The sequence below is a fragment of the Hyla sarda genome, chromosome 5, assembly GCF_029499605.1.
Source record: "Hyla sarda isolate aHylSar1 chromosome 5, aHylSar1.hap1, whole genome shotgun sequence".
In the NCBI taxonomy this organism is placed as follows: domain Eukaryota; kingdom Metazoa; phylum Chordata; class Amphibia; order Anura; family Hylidae; genus Hyla; species Hyla sarda.
The window spans coordinates 236,227,815-236,250,526 of NC_079193.1; the positions used below are offsets into that span (position 1 = coordinate 236,227,815).

Genomic DNA, 22,712 nt, shown 5'->3' on the forward strand with positions numbered 1-22,712 from the left:
TAACAAAAAACTGTATAAACAAGGGAGAACCCCTTTAAGGGTCCCTGTCATTGTTTCCTGTAGACTGTGGTTTGGGCAGCATGAAACTAGGGACACTCTGAAGCCAACCTACTTCTTTATGAACAGCCCTGGCATACCACAGTGTTTTATAATACAGTTTGTGTAGACGGCAAAACACCAATACAGTAATGGTCAAGACGGGAAGATAAGAATAATGGAGATCACAGCAGGAATGCTTTGGGTTAAAATATTGGACTCCATTTGGTATTTTAATGGATTTTTAAAAAAAAAGTGCTGATGCAAAAAAATTATCATCTTTATTTTTTGAGGCGGAAGTCCAGTCTGACTTTTGCCAGTACATTTCTTGGCAGACATTTCAGCCAAATGAGCATTATCACTTGTTTAAAAAAAATGAGCGCGTGTGGCTGATATCTGACGCGGAGTACTTACTAGTTCCTGGCAATGTTCTGAACACAAAGCATTTATTTTCAGTCATACCTTATCCTTTTCAGAATATGTGAATTTGGCTGCAGGATTTCTGTCACCTACTTCAGCACTAAAGTTAATGAGAACAAAATGTGATTGGGATTTTCTACAAAGCCGCAATAGGAACAGTTCTTGAGTTACTTTCTAGTATTCAAAGTATTTAAATCCCGTTTTCCTGTGCTTCTCACTGCAGTTTTGGTACCCTTTGAGCCACACCACAACCCAATTCTTAAAGTTTGCCTATAGCTGGCAATACACGCTAACAGCAGAGTAACCTGCACTATCCTAAATATGCCAGTAGGCAACATTATTAAATCATTTCAGTACGGAAATATAAATCAGTATGACTGAAAACTAAAGCCTTCCAGATCAGCTAAAACAGGTAAGCACAAGGCATACACAATTTTTCTCTGATGATAGCCTAACTGCACTATATTAGAAAGCCTTTGCACTCTTAAAGGGAAACTTCCTTTACTGCGTTTGACCACGCATGTGGACCACCACACAGGAGATCGCGGCGATCTCTTCTGTGGATTGGGGATAAGAAGTTAAGTACCGGAGTTCCCCTTTAAAGCAAACTTATAATACTGGGTAATATGCTTCTATTACCTCCATGCACTGCTTTGTTCTGTTTTCATGGCGTGCACAGGACCCCCACACAGAAGTGCTGTAGTGAGTCTTTTTTTGTAGTCGGCATTTTTATGCGCCTTGATACAATATGTCATAAGTCACATAGTCGGCAGGCGGTGTGGCTATGCTGCAGTAGTTGGGTGGATAGCATGGTGGAGGAATTTACTGAAGTAACGATATGCACCTACCTACTATCGTATAGCAACGCCCCATGGAGACCATGTGACTTATGACATATCTCTGTCTCTGACAACAGTAAAATTAAAAGACTTGTATTACAGCACTTCCTAGTGTGGGTCCTGTACATGAAAACTGGACAAAGTGTCGTACAAAGGTAATAGAAGAACATTACACAGGATTAGAACTTGTCGTCATGGGCTCAAAGGCTGAAATAGCTTTTTAAGGCTGTAAGACCACCCACTGGACTACTGAACCCAGAATGAGTAGATTAAAAATGATTCATATTCAAGGAAATGATATATCGGTCTGCTTGGCCTCCTCCTGTCATATAGCATGCTGCCTGCAGATTGGGCTGCACCCTTATGGAGACAGGTTACCATTCAGTTGATGTGCATATTTAGAACCTTTTTTTTTCCTATCAACATTTTTAGCATTTTATTGACCTTGTTCAACCTGGCCCAGTAGGTGCTTGTGGAGCCTATGAAGCGATGTGTAGTAAGTTATGCAGAGCATGCCCTAGATGCATCTCATATGTAACCAGGCGGGTTGTGTCTGGAGGGAAGGGCTGTGAGTGGTTTCCAGTTGTGTAGGCTGCCTCTGCACTTTTCTTTTCAGGGGGCGGTGGTTCTTGTATAGGCATGTACACTGCTGCTTACATCCCTCAAGGATGATACATCCAGTACTATGTGATTGAGCACAATGCTCTGAAATTATACTGATCCACAACAGAACACTTCTGAGCAGTGCCGTTCTGTTGTATCCGGCCTGCTTCTACACTAAGTGGTGTTTGTCACAGGGAAGCAGCCACAAGAGATTGGATCCGATTTCTGCAGATGGCAGTGTGGTTTGGAATGAGTCTTTATACTAACATGTAATTTAGGCAGGGAGTAAATTTACTACAGGAGACGAACTTCACTTCCATTTATGACATGAGGATCAGTTTGTCACGCAGTCTATAATATATACAGGGGATTTGCCACCAAAGTGAGTGGTAGCCGATCACTAGAATATGCCATTACTTAATAATCCTGAGGGTCCTACCTATGAGACCACCACCTAAGTTCATGTGGTACTTTCACATTGAGTTTTGCAGTGTCTGCAGTGGTATTTGTTAGGAGGATTTCAGATAAATGCTACTGTATAGGCATACAGAGGTAATTTTGGGAAAAGAAAAATGTATACCTCTTTAAAGAGGCCCATTGGAAGTTGTTATCCCCGATCATCCGACTGCTATAACCCACTGTGATCTCAAGATTATGGACCAGAGACTTGTGTCAGGAGGGAGCAGTGGTCATTCATACATGCAACCACTCTATTCTTCCTCTATGGGAGATGCTGACAATGCCTCCGGTGGCTCCTATAGAGAATCAATGGAGCAGCGGTCACCCATGCGCACAGCCACGTCTTTCTCACAGGAGATTTGGGTCTCCATTCTTGAAATTGTGAGGGTACCAACAGTTGGACCTTCAGCAGTCAATGTGCACCTCGGTTATCTATCTTAAGGGTATGCTTACAATACGGAATTTTTGTGTACAGAATTGTGCTCCGAAATTCTGTTGTGTGAACCTTAACATTGGTGTCAATGGGCCTCCCACGGACCCATTCACACAGTGGAATTTCAGTGGTGCAGAATTCTTCCGTAAAATTTTATCTGCTAAAGAAACAACCTGTATTGCCATCTATGATGACTGCGCAGGTCCCTGCGGACCTACCGGCAAAGGATTTCAGTGGCGGCTGCCTGATGGAATTTCCAAGTGGAATTCCTGATTGGAATTATGTGAACATACCCGAATGGCGTCTCCTTTTACTGTACTGTACTGGAAAAAGACTTTACTGGGAAATATTTATCTGTATTGAACAAATCTCCCCTTAGTTTAAGGCCTAATGGCCACAATGGAAACGGAAAGATTTCAGGATTGTTATAAAATATAGATAATAAAATGGGAAATAAGAGAAACCCTCCCCAAAAGGTCTTGCACAGTATGGTTAATGTAAAAACCTGACTTACACAATAGGTAATTTTCTGATGACATATTCCATTAAAGGAACACTGCGGGCTAAATTCAAACTGTATTATGCCTAATGCAGGGCCTGAAGAGACTCTTGTTTTTCTAATTACAGAAAATTTTGAGCAAAGTGTTTTTTGTACTATATATATCTATAATATTATTATTATTATATTTTTTTTTTATGGCTGCAGCCTGACGGTTATGTGCTGTTGTAGAATTCACCAGCTGTATACGGTTATAGTGCAGCTGCCATGTATATGTCGGACTCAAGCTTTGTATTTACTCCTCTTTTCCTGTCCAGTCTTGTGCAGTTTTCTTTACCTCTGCAAATCAGTGCAGTTTACTTTGTATTACCCAATGTGATCCCCATATACATAACTGATAATGCTGGAATGGAATTTGTGACTACATAACATTCAGGTACTTAGACCAATGTGGAAAGTTTTTGTGTTATGTAGACGGGAGAGAGTCTGTCAGATGTGAACAACCACTTGCCGGTCTTTGGTGGGTTCCTCATACCAGTTATACGTTTCTCTAGGCCTGTCACCAGGCTGCTGCTGGCTGCATAGAATTCCAGTTATGTGGAGAGCCAGCTGGAAACCGGCCTCCAGCATTACATTTGGTTGGGCAGGTGCCGGCGCTGTGCTGGGGAGTGTGGGAACCCTTCTGAACTGGCTCACAACTTTGCGTAATTTCCCCAAAGCTTTTTCCACTGACTGTTTTCTTTAAATAAAAAAGCAAAACTGGAGATATAAATGAGCTGCTAAGTGTTCTTTTATATTGCCCTAAATAGTCTACAGTAAACAGCATTAAGCAGATGTAGACGTTGACCGTTCAGTTTTCATCTATGGAGCTTGGTCCAAGCTAAGATCTCCGCAGTGCTGGAGGACTTGTGGCGCACCTTACAGTACAGGCAGCAAGGTTCATGTTGATGCACTTGGTATATGGCCAAGAACAAACCCCAGCAGGCATTATTATGCAGCTAGATTTCAGCTGTTTCAGATAATTCTGTGGTATTTTAATACTTGGAAACTACAAAGATACTTGTCATATACGCACTGATCATCCATAACATTAAGACCACATTGAGTTACGTTTGCTCATCCCATTACACCCATCAAAGGGTGGCATATGTTTTACGGTCAATACTCGAACTTTATTTTTTGGAAGAAGGAAAAATGGGCAAGCATAAGAATCTGAGCAACTTGTGCAAGGACCACATTGTGATAGCTAGACGATTGGTCGGGGCATCTCCAGAGCGACAGGTCCTGTGCGGTGTTCCAGGTATGCAGTAATACTACCTACCAAAAGTGAAGGCTAGCCTATAATCTGGTCTCTGGTGGATCCATGGAAACCCCACTTAGCAAATTTCAAGACTGAGACGGTGAAGAACATACGACTTACATACATGTGGCAGATGTGTTACAGAAATTGCTTAAACTCTACCATTTATCTGAATGGGACTTGCATCAATTTATGTACATTCAACCTCATTCAGACAAATGGATCTGACTTTATGTTGCAGAGATTTCTACAACAAAGCTGCTGTGTAAGAATGTAGGTAATCTTATTTTATGTTTTAATAGATGTAATGTCTGGTTGTCAGCAAGCCAGAGTTTAAGAGGATTTCCACCAAAAACGTAAAGGCTGTATATTAGTAAATCAAGAGTATATATTGATATTCAATTCTGGACAGTTTTGCAAAAGTGACAAATATAAGTGCAGTCATATTGCTTATCAAAGATTGCGGAATATTGTATTGTCAGGGATAATGTTCAAGACCTTCTCCCCTTACGCCATTAGTAAGAGATTTGGGTCTTACTATATTGTTTTATAATCGGTGATCTAAATAATATTTAGTGCGATAAGCAATGGAAGAAGCATTTCTAATGGCTCCTGCCTAAATTAGAATGCCCAGCAGACAGAATAATGGACATATTATTGTATTTGTTTGCTCTGTCAGCTTTCAGAATTGCAAGCCAATAAATAATTTACCTGAGCTTCTTTAAAATTGCATTATCACTAGGTTGTTAGTTTTTCTGTGGAAATATGAAAGTGTGCGTAGGAGAGAAGCTGCTAATCCTCTTCCCTCCTATTGTGTGGCTAGGAAACCTGTAAGGTAGGTATCCGTCAGGCATTATTTATGGACATGTTCTCCAACCAGCTAATGGCACCCAGTCTCCCTCTTATATACGGGCTGCCTGCCATGTAGGGATGATCAAACTTGCATTTACAAGACGACCTGTGGTAATGGTTGACACTTTAAAGTGTATAGTCTCCTTTGCTAAACCCACACATATTCTTTAATGCACTGGATTGATCTGTAGAGCAGCAGGAGGAAACCTACATCCTTCCCTCACACATACTACAGGTTTTTTTTATACTTTATTTGCTGAAAGGAATCCATTAAGATTCAAGGACTCTCAGAAAAATCAGAATGTGTGAAATATTAATATCTTTTCATTTTATATTTTTTTCATGCCTGAAGCTTTTGGACAACATGGATAACTAGTGATCAGCAGAGGGTTTGACTCCTGGACAGTCGCTGTAAACTTTTTCTGACTTTTGTACACTGTTCTATACTTAAAGGGGTACTCCGCCGAAGAACATCTTAGGCTGGGTTCACACCGCGTTTTCTTAAATACGGTTCCCGTATACGGTTTGGAGGAGGGGGACGGGGCTTAATTGCGGCGCCCGCACTCAGCCGTATTCGGGAACCGTATTTAATGTATGTCTATGAGCCGACCGGAGTGAACCAAAGCCTCCGGTCGGCTTCGTTTTCGGCCGTATGCGGTTTCCCGACCGCAGGCAAAAACGTGGTCGACCACGTTTTTGCCTGCGGTCGGGAAACCGCATACGCCCGAAAACGAAGCCGACCGGAGGCTGCGGTTCACTCCGATCGGCTCATAGACTTGCATTAAATACGGTTCCCGAATACGGCTGAGTGCGGGTGCCGCGATTAAGCCCCGTCCCCCTCCTCCAAACCGTATACGGGAACCGTATTTAAGAAAACGTGGTGTGAACCCAGCCTTATCCAAAGAATAGGGGATAAGATGTCTGATCGCAGGGGTCCTGCCACTGGGGACCCCCACGATCTCTGGCACAGCACCCCAGTCATCTGTGCGCTGCTGAGCTCTGCTGTGTACCGGAAGACTGGCAATTACAGCTGCCATGCCCCCTCCATTCATTCAGCCATTAAATTGCTGACAACACACTACAGAGATCCGGGAGTGGACTGTACCTAGTGTTGCCTTCAAGCATCTAGCATGTTAAAAGAAAAATGTTTAATCTCCTGGCTGCCACCATGGCATGTGACCATGTGGTATTTTTTTTTTTCTTTTATGCTTATGTGCCCTGAACGCTCTGTATTGGGAGCTTCCCTTGCCTCTTTCCCAAGCGCGGTCCTCAAGTCCCCCACCAACAGGTCATGTTTTCAGGATTCCTAATTGTGGTGATGCCTGATTCCCTGCTCATAATTATATCACTAGTAAAGCTGGGTTCACACTACGTTTTGAGACTACAGGAACCGGATCCCGGGGAGTGAAAACGGACGCTCCCATGTCCCAGCCGGACCTGGCTTGTATCTCATTATATGACTCCGGTCGGCTCATTGAAATGAATGAGATATGGGCTGGATCCGGCTGGGATACGGGAGCGCACAGTTTTTCACTCCTCCCAGCCGGATCCGGTTCCCGTAGTCTCAAAACGTGGTGTGAATGCACCCCAAAAAAGACTAGGAAAATCCTGAAAACGTGACCTGTTGGGGGGTACTTGAGGACTCCACTTGGGAAGTAGAGGTTTAGAAATTTTCAGGGAGAGAGACCTTCATTGGTTATCCAGAAAAATTCTACTTGCAAGCTTTGGAAGCACAGAGTCTCCTTTACAAGGCAAGTTTACAAATGCTAACTTGACAACTTTCCTAATGAAGGGGCTTCTAGGCTCACAAGCAGAATCACTCCTAAAATTCTTGGGTCTTTTTGACACACAAGTATTTATCCTCACATAGATTTTTACTGGTAAATACCATTCCACACTATTTAGATTTTCTTCAGGAAGAGAAGAGAAAAATGCTAGAAATAGACTAGTCACAAAAGCTTATATGGGGAGATTTATCAAAACCCGTCCAGAGGAAAAGTTGCCTAGTTGCCCATAGCAACCAATCAGATCCCTTCTTATATTTTTGACAAGGCCTCTGTAAAATGAAAGAAGCCATCTGATTGGTTGCTATGGGCAATTTTTCCTCTGCACAGGTTTTGATAAATCTCCCCCACTGACTATAGTCAGCACAATTTCCACTCTCTAAGTTTCCGCTTTTATCCCATCAATAGGAAAATAAGTTATGGCTCAGAAGAGGTGAGGAGTTAAAAATGAAAAGGCATAGAAACTAAATTGCCATGGTTGTTTACAGGGATCCAATAACCTTGCCATGTGCTTACGTTACGTAACCCTGTTATATCATATAGAGCTCCCTGTAATGCAGTACAGATGACTCCAATCATCTACATGAGCGCTGCATGACCATCAATTGTGCCTTTACATCAGTGGTTGCAGACCAGAGTTTAGGTGTATTTTTTGGGCATTTAAAAGTACCGTATTTTTCGCCATGCAAGACGCTCCGGCATATAAGACGCACCCAATTTTAAAGCATGAAAATGTAGAAAAAAAAGATTCTGAACCTTCAACCTGCGGACCTCCAGATGTTGCAAAACTACAACTCCCAGCATGCCCGGAGTTGTAGTTTTGCAACATCTGGAGGTCCGCAGGTTGAAGACCACTGGATAGGAGGTGATACTCACGTGTCCCTGCCGCTCCAGACCCGTCACCGGTGCCTTGGATGTCGTTCTCAATCGCTGTCGCCGCGTCCCCGGGGTGTCCCTGTTGCTCCGGAACGTCTCTGCTGCTGGGTATCCTCGCTCTCAGTCGCCGCCATCACGCCGCTCCGCAAGCCGCTCCTATTGGATGACGGGACGGCGTGCGCGACGATGTGATGACGATAAAGGAGAGCGCCGGCCATGCAGGGGATCCCGGCACGGAGCAGACACCGAGGAGGCAGGTAAGGTCCCTCCCGGTGTCCTGTAAGCTGTTCGGGACCCCGTGATTTCACAGCGGCGGTCCCAAACAGCCCGACTGAGCAGCCGGGTTAGTGTCACTTTCGCTTCAGACGCGGCGGTCAGCTTTGATCGCCGCGTCTGAAGGGTTAATACAGGGCATCACCGCGATCGGTAATGTCCTTTATTAGCCGCGGGTCCCGGTCGCTGACGGCCTCAGGGACCGCCGCGATAGGACAGGTTTTAATGTGAATTTGCCGTATAAGACGCACCAACTTTTTCCCCCCCCCAGTTTTGGGGAAGAAAAAGTGTCTTATACGGCGAAAAATACGGTATGTTTATTATTTTGTCATCAAGCATAAGAGCCAGATTTTTAAGCATGAAAATTTTTTTTTTCTTCTGTGGATCCTGTACATTTACAAAAAAATACACATACATTATCTCTATAAATAAGCAAATGGATATGTTTAACCCTCACTCTAATTTTGTCTATCCGCCGCTTTAGTGACATGTATGGTCTGACATTAAAGGGCTTCTGCTTTATGTGGGCTGTGTGAGGTGCTCATCATTTCCTATGGTCTAAATAACACTTTGTTAAATGACTGTGGAGAAAAGCTCTGTCTAATCTTGACACTGCCCAGTCATTTGTAGTTTAAAGGGATGACACATCTGGATTGGCCTGACTCCTAAGCTGTCCGAGGAGATTTTTCTTAGAAGCAGTAAAGTCTTTGAAGTGTTTTCCAGAGCTGTCAGTTAGTGTTCTTTGGTTCCCTAAGGAAGGTCCATAGACTAGTTTGTGGTTCTAAAACCATGTGTCCTTCTAAGAACCTGACATTCTGTGGAAGACTGTTTATAAAAATCTATCTGGTATTTAAAAAAATAAATAAATAAATAAAAAGCTTTCCATTATCTGTAATAGGAATCTGTGCCCTAGTCTATACATCATGAATTTCAAAATCATATTTATGGCTTCTATTTAACGCTATATAGATAACAGAGGATCCAAGAAAGGGAGATGAATCGCGCTGCCACGAGAAGTATATATGGGTAAATTTATTGCACACGAAGGATCCACGCAACGCGTTTCCAAGCCGTTCCGGCTTGGAAACGCGTTGCGTGGATCCTTTGTGTGCAATAAATTTACCCATATATACTTCTTGTGGCAGCGCGATTCATCTCCCTTTCTTGGATCTCCTTTTATCTATATTTGCGCCTGGACGCTGGGAGCCGCAGCAACCGCGATTACAGGATTCCTGACCAAGCGCATTGAGTGTTGTACCTCCATTCACACAACTCTCATAGGTGAGTGCGTTTTGATTGGGCTCTTCACTATCTCATCCATCAGGTTCCATCCAGGGGCGCGCACCCTGTTCTCTTTTTTTGTATTTAACGCTATATGTCAATAGAAGCTCCCAGCATATACATCAAATGAGGCTGAGACAGACAAATATCCTATGGGTGATGGATGAGTCCCTTATTATGAGATCACATAAAATATATATGTACATACACACACTATCATTCTCTTGAGATTTTTTTTATTTACTTTTTTTTTAATAGCACCAACATATTCTACAGCAGTGTACAAAGATTGCACTTTCTCTCATCTTTCTTTCTCCAATAGAGCTCCAAATCTGACACTGGGGTCTATTTCGTATTAGGCCAGTTAACCTGTAACAAAGCTTTTGTATTATGGGAGGAAGTTGGAGGAAACTCGCCGTGAGAAGATACAAAATACAAGTATATCATCCAAATGCTGACAGTTTTTACGTCCCGTTTTTTTAATGCACATTATTATTTTGAATCTGATTAAATCTTCTGAATTCCTTCAGGTCTTGAGCTATACCTTATTCACCATCTGTTATTGAGTCCCTAGCTCTTCTACCTACTAATGTAACCGCTTTAGGCTGTGATCACACTGATCAGCCAGAACATTCAAAGCATTGATGGGTTAAATGGGTAACCTAGATTATCTGATAACAGCGCTTGTCAAAGGGGTAGGAGATATTAGGGCGCAAGGGAAGAGTTATTATTTATTGGTTATTAATATTAAATTTTCAATAAAAGTTAGATTTTGATCTTATGACAGACACATGGAATCGGAAGGATTCATTAACCCCTATGGGGTTATCTGTTGTAATAGGGAAGTTTATGGAGTTTTGTGGAATGTTTCAGTATGTAGTAGTTTGTACCTACCAAAAATGGCCAATGACAAGGTTATGAGTGTCTAAGGCTAGTCCATCTGGTTTAAACACACACGAGTTATTATAGAACAAATTGGCAGGTGGACATAATAAGGACTATATCTGCTGCTACATGGTCCATTTATGTGATGAGAAGTCAAATCAATGAAGTACCCACCCTGCAACTAATAGGGGGTGTCTAACACCACACAATTATAGTGTATAGGTTTATCCTGGGATAAGGATGAAAAAATAAATGACACTCTCCTGCCCTGATCCCCCACCACCATCTGTTCCAGTGGTGACTGAGCAGTGCTTCCATCACTGGCTGAGGCAGGTCACTGCAATGGCCAGTGATTTACTGAACTTGGGCCTTCTGTATGTTGAAATGAAAGCGCTTTTCAGGTGGGACTGCAAGGACGGATACAGCAGAGAATCATGGCAGGTAGCATTTTTATTTTTATTTTTTTTAATCCCAACCTGAACACTACAAATTTGTAGCATAGAAAACATAGAATGTGTCGGCAGATAAGAACCATTTGGCCCATCTAGTCTGCCCAATAATCTGAATCCTATCAATAGTCCCTGGCCCTATCTTATATGAAGGATAGCCTTATGCTTATCCCATGCATGTATAAACTCCTTCACTGTATTTGCAGCGACCACTTCTGCAGGAAGGCTATTCCATACATCCACTACTCTCTCAGTAAAGTAATACTTCCTGATATTACTTTTAAACCTTTGCCCCTCTAATTTAAAACTATTTCCTCTTGTGGTAGTTTTTCTTCTTCTAAATATGCTCTCCTCCTTTACCATGTTGATTCCCTTTATGTATTTAAAAGTCTCTATCATATTCCCTCTGTCTCTTCATTCTTCTAAGCTATACATGTTAAGGTCCTTTAACCTTTCCTGGTAAATTTTATCCTGCAATCCATGTACTAGTTTAGTAGCTCTTCTTTAAACTCTCTCTAGAGTATCTATATCCTTCTGGAGATACGGCCTCCAGTACTGCGTACAATACTCCAATTGAGGTCTCACCAGTGTTCTGTACAGCGGCATGAGCACTTCTCTCTTTCTACTGCTTATACCTCTCCCTATACATCCAAGCATTCTGCTAGCGTTTGCTGCTGCTCTATTACATTGTCTTCCTACCTTTAAGTCTTCTGAAATAATTACTCCTAAATCCCTCTCCTCAGATACTGAGGTCAGGACTGTTCGGACAGCATCAGACACCCCCTTTAGATACTGCTAACTTCTAGCTGCCAGATACCACAGGGTACGTTCATAGGTCTTGTGAAGTCCATGCCTCAAAGGGTCACGTCTCATTGACATCAGTGGAACTATAAAACATTAAGCAGGTGGTTGTAATGTTATGGCTGATAGATGTAAGCACATATGGCATTCTCAGGCTTACAATTTGGACAGCTTGAATTGGTAACTATATCTGAAATAAAATATGCTCGGATATTTTCTCCACACAGATCTACAGGGTGGGCCATTTATATGGATACACCTTAATAAAATTGGAATGGTTGGTGATAGTAACTTCCTGTTTGTGGCACATTAGTATATGTGAGGGGGGGGGGGGGACTTTTCAAGATGGGTGGTGACAATGGTGGCCATTTTGAAGTCGGCCATTTTGAATCCAACTTTTGTTTTTTCAATAGGAAGAGGGTCATGTGACACATCAAACTTATTGGGAATTTCACAAGAAAAACAATGATGTGCTTGGTTTTAACGTAACTTTATTCTTTCATGAGTTATTTATGAGTTTCTGACCACTTATAAAATGTGTTCAATGTGCTGCCCATTGTGTTGGATTGTCAATGCAACCCTCTTCTCCCACTCTTCACACACTGATAGCAACACTGCAGGAGAAATGCTAGCACAGGCTTCCAGGATCCGTAGTTTCAGGTGCTGCAGAATGGGCAAAACCAAAATTGGAACAGGACGCAGAAGATTTTGTTCAGTGATGAGGCAAACTTTTATGTGAATGGTGAAGTTAACAAACAAAACCACCGCTATTGGTCTGACACTAACCCACATTGGATAGATCCCTCCAAGACTGTTGGAACACAAAAATTGATGGTATGGTGTGGTATATGGGGTACAAAGATAGTGGGGCCACTCTTCATCAATGGAAACCTCATGGCCACTGGATATGAGAAATTGCTACATGATGATGTGTTTCCCTCTTTATGCACTGAAGCTGGCACGTTCCCTGAGTTTTTCCAGCAAGATGGTGCACCACCACATTATGGGTGTCAGGTCCGAGCATTCCTAGATGAACAGTTTCCTGGAAAGTGGATTGGTCGTCGTGGCCCAGTTGAATGGCCCCCAAGGTCTACCGATCTGACCCCCTTAGACTTTTATTTTTGGGGTCATCTGAAGGCAATTGTCTATGCTATGAAGATACGAGATGTGCAGCACCTGAAACTACGGATCCTGGAAGCCTGTGCTAGCATTTCTCCTGCGGTGTTGCTATCAGTGTGTGAAGAGTGGGAGAAGATGGTTGCATTGACAATCCAACACAATGGGCAGCACATTGAACACATTTTATAAGTGGTCAGAAACTTGTAAATAACTCATGAAAGAATAAAGTTACGTTAAAACCAAGCTCATCATTGTTTTTTTGTGCAATTCCCAATAAGTTTGATGTGTCACATGACCCTCTTCCTATTGAAAAAACAAAAGTTGGATTCAAAATGGCCGCCATGGTCACCACCCATCTTGAAAAGTTTCCCCCCTGACATATACTAATGTGCCACAAATAGGAAGTTAATATCACCAACCATTCCCATTTTATTAAGGTGTATCCATATAAATGGCCCACCCTGTACAATAAGCTACATATCTGACATTATTCCTCAAAAAAAGTCTAACGCAGGGAAGTAAAAAAAGGTGGCATGCACATTCTATCAGAGAAATCCATAGAGGAAAATGCACACCAAATCAGGGACCCACAGTCATTTTATACTGTAAGCATGGTGATATGTAGGGCTGCAACGATTATTGGATAAAATCAATGACATTCAATAACTGGATTCGTCTACAAATCCTGTTATCGCATAATCATCCTATTCGTGGTCTGGGCGCCGGCGGTCATAAGGCTGCTGGGGGCGTGCAGTCAGACGCTAGGCTGCACCGCCGCAGCCTCTGTTCGTCAAGTCACTGTCACACCCTCCACTGCTGCCCAATCACGTGTGCTGCTGCTTCTCTGCTCTCCTCCCCTGCCGTTTGTGGAAGCTCTACATTGTGCCTCCATTTTATGGAGCCTCAGCCTGCCCTGGAGGACCTCACCCGTACTACTGCCGCCGGTAGGCCAGTTTCCTGCTGTTTAATGCACCCTGTTACTGCCGAATTGCATATTGACACACACATGGGGAGTATCTGCAGAGCATTGCACCCTAGTGTCATCTACAGATAGAGAGAGATATTTATATATATAAATAATATCACACACACACACTGCTATACCCATGGGGGCATGTGCAGAGCATTGACACGGGTGCAATGCTCTGCACACACTGCTATACACACAGGGGTATATGCAGAGCATTGCACCCTTGTGTCTGTAGTACAGACACTAGGATGCAATTCTCTGCACATACTACCATGTGTATAGCGGTGTGTATGTAGTACACACACTACTATGCACATGGGGATATGTGCAGAGCATTGCATCCTAGTGTCTGTAGTACATGGGTCAGGTGCAGACATGGGTTGGGTGCAATGCTCTGCAGTCTGCCCATACCCCCATGTGTATAGGAGTGCTATATAAAAAGTGTAAAGTAAAAAAATATATATATATTTTTTACATATTTGATACTGCCGCATGGTTAACTGTCTGAACTATTAAAATTCAATGTTAGTAAATTATTAACATTTTATTTTAATAGTTCAGATAGTTACCCATGCGGCAATTTCAAATTTACGCTGGTTTCTGTAAAGGATCATTAATAACAATGCTGTACGGTAACCGGAGTAAACGTTTTAAAAAGAAAAGTGCAAAATTGCTGCTGTTTGGCCACATCACATGTTAGAAACTTTTAATATGGCCATTGTACATAATTTTTCAAGTAGAATCAGCTGAACTTTTTTTTTTTTTTTTGGCATTTTGACGTTTTTTCTGATTAATCGATAAAATAATCAACTAATCGATTATTAAAATAATCAACTAATCGATTATTAAAATAATCGTTCGCTGCAGCCCTAGTGATATGTACCATACAGGTTGTCCATGTGCTTGCTCTCTATTTCTTACTAAGTGCTCAGGGGTGTGGAAATTTTAAAGAGTACCTGTCACCAAATAAAACTTTTAATATAGTGTTCCTTGTGTAATTGGCAGACACTTTCCCATTCACTTGCTTTTAAAGTGTAATAGAAAAAACGGCCACTAGGTGGCTATGTTCTGTTCCCTGCCACAATTAAAGGGGTACTCCGGCGCTAAGACATCTTATCCCCTATCCAAAGGATAGGGGATAAGATGCCTGATCTCGGGGGTCCTGCCGCTGGGGACACCCGTGATCTTCCACGCCGCACCCCGTTAGAATCAGCCCCCGGAGCGAGTACGCTTTAGGGGCTGATTCTGCGGGCTGACCCCTGCGATCAGGCATCTTATCCCCTATCCTTTGGATAGGGGATAAGATGTCTTAGCGCCGGAGTACCCCTTTAATACAGTGAGTTTGGTCTCCTCACAGCCTGGCAGGAGTCCAAACTCAGGAAGTGTTTCTCTGCGTTGAGCTTGATTGACAGCATCACAGAAAGTGAAAGCTCAACAGATTCTCACAGAAAGCTGCACAGACTGAAGGCTGCAGGAGAGCCTCACTGAAAGCAACACAGGCTGAAACATGCACAAAGCCTGAGGTCTTCTAGTCATCACAGTGCGGCAACCATGTGAGGGCGGAAGTGGTCCCCCAGCAGGCTTCAGTGATGTCATGCCTGCTGCGAAATGCCCACTTTCTTCTGATGGGAAATTGTGAGCAAGAAGAAAAGTATGAATCACAGCTCTTTAAAGCTCTGAAATGTTTTTTAAGGATGGGAGGAGTGTTAGTAGTTAGGGAAAATAGCAGAGTTAGTTTAGAAAAGTTTATTTGATGACTTTTTGGTGGTACTTTTTAATAAAAAATAAAAAAATTAATTAAAAAAACTACTTGTCCAAGGGACTAAAAGGAAGCAAAATCTACTTGTCCCTCATGACTATCAACTTGTCCTGGGGTACACAAAATAATTTTAACCAAAACAGTCTATAAAAGAGGTCTTTATTAGTTTATTTATATTTGACACTTTTGTGTTTTCCTCATTGCTCTATAATAGCCATAACTTCTATTTTCTCATCTACAGACCCATGAAAGCTTGTTTTTTGCAAGACCAATTCTACTTTGTAATGACGCCTTTTATTTTTCTATAACATATGCTCCGAAACAAAAAAGAATATTTTTTGTGAGGTGAAATTACAAATAGTTTTTAATTTTTTTGCACCATTTACCGTGTGGTCTGACTTGCATGGTATTTTGATACTTTAGGTCACCCTGACAGCAATACCAAATTTGTTTAGTTTCCGTTGTGTTTTACTAATTTTAAATTCTAAACTTTTTAGATTTTTTTTTTTAATAAATTGCCATTTTCTGACCTCTATAACACTCTATAACGCTCATTTTTTGCGCCGTAATTTGCTGGTTTTATCGATACAATTTTGGGATTGATCGGACTATTTGATTGCATTTTACTTAATATTTTTTTCTGCATATGATGTTATAATGTTAACGCCATTGCTTGTACGGGATATATGTTATTTTAATAGTTTGGACAATTATACACGCGCCAAATACGTTTATTTATTGAAAATAAACTTTTAATATGGAAGGATGTGTTTTTGTTTTTTTACTTTTTTTATTAAACTTTTTTTTTTTTTTTACTCTTGATTAGTCCCTTAGGGGACTTTTAGGATGAATCATTCGATTCATCATAGAGATCAATGCAACTCCATTGATGTGTGCTCTGCAATCATTTGGTTGAGTCTGCTCCAGACGATCCACCCCACCAAACCACCAGGGATGGTTAAAAGGTTCCTTTAGGCACTGCTGTCAACTTTGACAGTTGCAATCTAAAGGGTTAATAGCCGGCTGTGGCAATCGCCACATACTGGGCTATTAGCGGTGTCCCCCAGCTACTGAAATCAGCTGGGGCCGTCGGGTATGGAGCGGGCTCAAGTTGGAAGCCTGCTCCATACACCCTGAGCGCCGCCGGGTTGTCTGGCTAGCTCTGTTATCCAGAGCAGGGCTAAATGTCATCGAAATTCACCTGCCTGGTGCCTGGAACTACATGTCCCGGGCATCGGATGATAGGATTTCCACATCCCTGAGTGCTTTACAAAATGGTACAGAAATTTTTTTGTACTGACACCAGGTCCTCTTTAAAGGGGTTATGCGCTGCCCTGCCTTTCGGAGCTCCGCTCGCAGCGTCCGGAAGTTCATTACTCCGAACTAGGGATTGACGATTATCGGTATGGCCGATATTATCGGCCGATAATCACGATTTTAGGCATTATTGGTATAGGCAATTACCTTGCCAATAAGCCGATAATGCCCTGCCCCCCGCACCGCGACCCCCCCCCCCCCCACCGCACCGCGACCGCCCCCCGTAGTGCTGGACGGTATACCGGTATGGATTTTTGCCCATACCGCTATACCGGTCGGGCCCCTCCACCCACCCTCCGAGTCAATAAAATATTTTTTTTAACTTGCCCGTAATGGGGGTGGTCCAGGCCATCCATCCTGTAGTGTCCGGCAGCATTCCGGGTGGAGGGTGAACCGGTCCGGGCTGTCCTTCTTCTCCGGTGGTCCTCTTCTCCACTCCGGGCAGGCTCCGGCCTAGTACGCTGCATAGACGCCGCTACGCCGTGACGTCAGGTGCGTCGCTGCGCACGGGCGTCACTGCACAGCGGCGTCTATGCAGTGTACTAGGCCGGAGCCTGCCCGGAGTGGAGAAGGACAGCCCGGACCGGTTCACCCTCCACCAGGAATGCTGCCGGACACTACAGGAAGGGAGGATGGATGGCCCGGACCACCCTGACAGGTAGGGGGAGAGAAGCGGGTGGTGGCGGCGGCGGCCTATAGCACCGCAAAAGCCACCGCAGTGCATTGATTTAAAGCGTTCGCTTTAAATCAATGCTCTGCAGCGGTGTCGAGGGGGGATAAATAGCCGATAACTTATACCGGAATATCGGTATAAGTTATCTGCTATCGGCCCTAACCTCCACCGATTATCGGCCCTAAAAAAACGATATCGGTCGATCCCTACTCCGAACGCTGTGTGCGAGCTTCCGTGTTCGCGCCCGTCCCTTCGTGACGTCGCGCCCGCCCCCTCGTGACGTCGCGCCCGCCCCCTCGTGACGTCGCGCCCGCCCCCTCGTGACGTCGCGCCTGCCCCCTCAACCAAAGTCTATGGGAAGGGGGCGTGACAGCGGTTGCGCCCCCTTCCCATAGACTTTCGTTGAGGGGGCGGGCGCGAACACGGAAGCCCGCACACAGCGTTCGGAGTAATGAACTTCCGGATGCTGCGAGCGGAGCTCCGAAAGGAAGGGCAGCACACAACCCCTTTAAACTGTGTGCTGGTGTAATATATAAAATAATAGGTAGTTATGAAATTTGATGTGTTAGTTTAAATTTGGATTGTCATTTATAAATGTCCAGAAGTTCCTTCACAAGGCATGCAGCTACAGTATCTTACGTAGAAATACACATATACATACACAAGTTTTTGTAAACATTTTATTCTATCTTTTCATGTAACAACACTGAAGGAATCACACTCTGCTACAATGTAATATGGTGCACAGTCTATATAACAGTGTTTAATGTTGTCCTCCCTCAATAACTCAACACAGCTAATAATGTCTAAACCTTGTCAACAAAAGTAAGTACAACCCTAAGTGCAAATGTTGGTTACAAAAAAAGCAACAAAACCCAACCCCAGAGTACTCCCTAAATGGCTCTAAGTTATTTTGAGGGGACACAACATTAAACACTGTTATTCAGGCTGTGCACTCACTACTTTACATTGTAGCAGAGTGTCATTTCTTCAGTGTCTTCACATGAAAAGATATAATAAAATATTTACAAAAATGTAAATGGTGAACTCACTGATGTGCGGTACTGTAGGTCTATTAGATACCGCTTTCTATTGCAGCGTTGCCATGCTTCTGCTGTGTACATTAAAAAAATGATTACATTGGTAAGACGTCTGTAATATTCTGTCTATCCAGCCTCCCTTACAGCATGCATCTCATTCCATTACTCCTATTTATTCCAGGTATCTTATGTGCTGGCATGCCTTTGTGGATTTGCTAATCCATGTTGTGGTCTCTTTGTGCTTATGACATGACTGGACCTGACAGTCGAGCTGATAAAATCTCTGCTAACAATAAAATTCTACTGCATTTCCCGGTCTCTTGCTGTGTCTGATTCCTCCTCCTTCTTTTAAGTTCTTTTTTTCCCCTATTTTATTAATTATAAAAAAGTATACTTCTAGTGGGTGGCCTGATTTAATTGGTATTCTCCATACCCCAACAATCCCTAATTCTATTCCCATTTTATCTTTAGGCCCTTGTAACTCAAAATAGAGAAACAGAACATGACCTCACATCCCCAACGTGTACAATGTTCTAATTGCATTTCAGCTTCATTTCAAACAGGTTGTTTCTGTACCTTTATCATGAAAACGTGCAAGCTCACTTCAAGTCCACCGGATAAGAGTGGGTCTCTAAACTAACACTGGCGTAGAGGCGGGTGGCAATCGCCAACGCTGTGACAACAAGCCCATAGGGGGAATGACAAAGTGGCCAGGCTGCCCCACTGCTGCCTGACTAAGCCCCCGACTCTGGGCCACACCACCCCACAGACAAAGCACCACAGCAACAATGGCCGCGGCCATTATAGTAGATTAGCATTCTGCATTATGACAGTGTTTTATTAATACTCCTTCTAATATTTTATTCCATCTATTTGCAGAGGAAGTTGACTACAGCACCTTTGGCTCTGCAACACTGAACAGAAAGAAGAAAAATGCTTTGGTGGCATTACGGAATGACAGCCTTCGCCATAAGAAACCTCATATCAACATAAGCATGCCTCATGACTTTAGACCAGTCTCTTCAATCATTGATGTGGACATACTTCCTGAGACACACAGACGTGTAAGACTTTACAGGCATGGATGTGAAAAACCTCTAGGATTCTATATACGTGATGGAACTAGTGTCAGAGTTACCCCTCATGGATTGGAGAAAGTGCCAGGAATATTCATTTCTAGGATGGTTCCGGGTGGATTGGCAGAGAGCACTGGGCTGTTAGCTGTGAATGATGAAGTTCTAGAAGTTAATGGCATTGAGGTAGCTGGAAAGACTCTTGACCAGGTCACGGATATGATGATTGCCAACAGCCACAATCTAATTATTACCGTTAAACCTGCAAACCAAAGAAACAATGTTATCCGGAGTAGCCGGATGTCTGGCAGCTCTGGGCAGTCGACAGACAGCACGGCCAGCCACCACAGCTTACCATCTGCTCACCTATTACAGAATTTTAACCCTGATGACATGGAGAGTGACGATGATGCAGATATTGTCATTGAAGGTAGCCTTGAGCCCCGCAACATTCCCAAATCTCACAGTCTACCTTCTGGAAGCCTTTCCCGACTCAATGGAAGCAGCCTCAGTCACAGATTGGAAAGGGACTTAGCTCTTAACCATTCTGGGCGGGAGAGTAATGGAAGCATCCACAAGATTTTGAGTAGTTTAAAGGCTGACCCAAGGAATAGCTTGGTGATACCCAAGGGAGGGGTTGAGGAGGATGGTACTGTGATTACACTTTAAACAATATGACTGGTATCAAGGTCTGTCAGTGTGTTCCTTGGCATACTGGGCACATGTCTTAAAGGATAAATGCTTAAATCTGAACCTTTGCCTATGACTTTGATATTGAGCAGTTCAGTGGTACATTATGTTTCCTAAGTAGGTTTCTGAATTCCACGCTAGTACTGTAAAGTCATGTGCTTGGACGCTGTTTTGTGCCTATGTGAAGCGACCCACCAGTTTTTGCTTCCTTACAGGGTACATTACCAAAGCTTCTCTTTTCATAGTCAGTCTACATGAGTAGAAAATGTAGTTCATTCTATGTTTAATAAATGCAGGGCTTTGCACTGTTAAACGGTAAGTAGCATCTGGTTATTATGATCTAAAACCACTCAGTATTTCTGTGGTACGTTCTTCATGTGGTGGCCTGTAACTACCTTTATAATAGTCAGGTTACTGGACTTGCAAAGTGATCACAGCTCTTTGTAGAGTTCTCTCCACATTTAGGTTTCTAAGGGTGTTTTCACACTGCATGTGCAGGGTCTGCTGGAGGTATATGTCAGGAGGGTTTTCAAACAGCCATATAGACAGCTATAGGCTCCTATGTTCAGTATACAGTGCAGCATACTTTTTTTTTTTTTTTACTTTGTATGGAATAGTAAAGCAGACAGAACTATTTTAGACAAAGGGAATTAAAGGTAGATCAGTCTGAAGAAGGGCAAATGAACACTCTTTTGGCCTCCATAGAGTAAATAGGGGCCTATGGATAACATATGGAGCTGGAGCTTTCTTGGCCCTTACACTTAACATGCAGTGTGAAAGCAGCCTCACTGTATATTTTCTAGTCTAGGAAGCCAATGTAAACATTCTGTATCCAGGTTACTGGGCTCAACAGCTCCACTTGCTGGTCAACTGTGGCAGACTTTGAGAAAACCGAATCATGTTTGAGCTACAGTGCATCGAGAAATCCGCTTCCTTTTCCCCTTTCTGTGAATATTGTGGTTTGTGAATCATGTTGTGCTGCCTAAATCAGATCTTGTCCTGTTAAGACCATCCCTTTAAAAAATGAATTATTGTGCTTCCAACATCTTACAATGTGTTTCCATAAGCAGTAAATATATATATATGCCATACTGTTACTCTGTAAGACATTGGGAATTCTAAAAAGAAATGGCCTAAATATGTGTCTGAAGAACAGTATTGATTGAACATAAGATTCCAAGAAGTGTTCTTACCAACCATGTTACATTAAAAATTTTTACAATAAAACATGAACTACGTCAGCCCTGTCCACCTACAGTAAACGGGCGTATGGTACCATAATACTATTGTGTTAACTATCAAATTTGTTTTCTTCATAAAATCTTAAAATTGCTTGTTGTAATATATATACAATACCACTAAATATTAAAATGGTCATTTTTTTTTCCACTTAAGTGTCATTACAATCTTCCAGAACATTTGCCTGTAAAAGAAAACTGTGTTCTGTGGGTAGAGAACAAGGACTATATCATAAAATATATACAATACATTCCAGTTTTGTTTAATTTAAGGTCTCAAATCTTAAAGGATAGCTACCAGTGTTTTTATACATTTGTATTTTAAAAGATGTTAAATAAAGCCAGAACACTAACTTTTGAATGGTTGTGATTTGTGTGTATATAAATCTGCTTCTGGTATCGGTTTAAAATAAATGTTCTTTACAGAAATGTCAGGTTTCTTAACATTTTACAAATGGAAGTACGTTACTTTTCTGCCTTGAACAATCGCCTCTTTTAGAACTACGCAGGAGGGAAATGTTGCTGAAGATTATGTACGAATCTTTTGGAAATGCAGGTATGCTTTAGAACTGTTCCATGCATAAACAAAATATAATTTAACCCATTGAGTACATATGACGTACATGTGGTTGCTAGACCACGCTTCTTGCCCTCTTGTTTTGTCTCCCCGTTATACCTTCATGTTGGTAATGACTAGAAGATTTAGTGTGGTAAGCAGAAATGTTGCTATGTGAATGGCGCAGTAGAATCCCAATTAAATCAATGGGACTCTGCTGCTGTGGAATTCTGCATGGAAATTCCATTGCGAGAACATAGCCTCATAGTCAGGTTACCTGATCTTAGTGTTAGCTCATTCTTAATTGTTCTTGATATGTCTTATTGTAACTCCTCATTATGCATTAACCAGTTAAGGACACAGGGCATACAGGTACGCCCCCCTTTCCGAGTCCTTAAGAACTCAGGGCATACCTGTAGGTCCTAAATCCCACTATGTTTAAACCGTTCAAGATCAGAAAACAGGTTAAACCCAGTGGGTTCTGGTT

General features: G+C 42.5%; 1 protein-coding gene across 3 annotated transcripts in view; it reads left to right on the plus strand.

The window, feature by feature from the left end:
- The window catches only part of PARD6G (par-6 family cell polarity regulator gamma), a 115,764-nt gene extending 93,742 nt beyond the window's left edge, over window positions 1-22,022 (plus strand). For all 3 annotated transcript variants that reach the window (XM_056518506.1, XM_056518505.1, XM_056518504.1), the window contains exon 3: window positions 19,548-22,022. In XM_056518506.1, coding sequence (XP_056374481.1) covers window positions 19,548-20,410 — 863 coding nt within the window. In that variant the 3' untranslated portion in view covers window positions 20,411-22,022. The remainder of the gene's footprint in view (window positions 1-19,547) is intronic.
- Window positions 22,023-22,712: the final 690 nt, after the last annotated feature.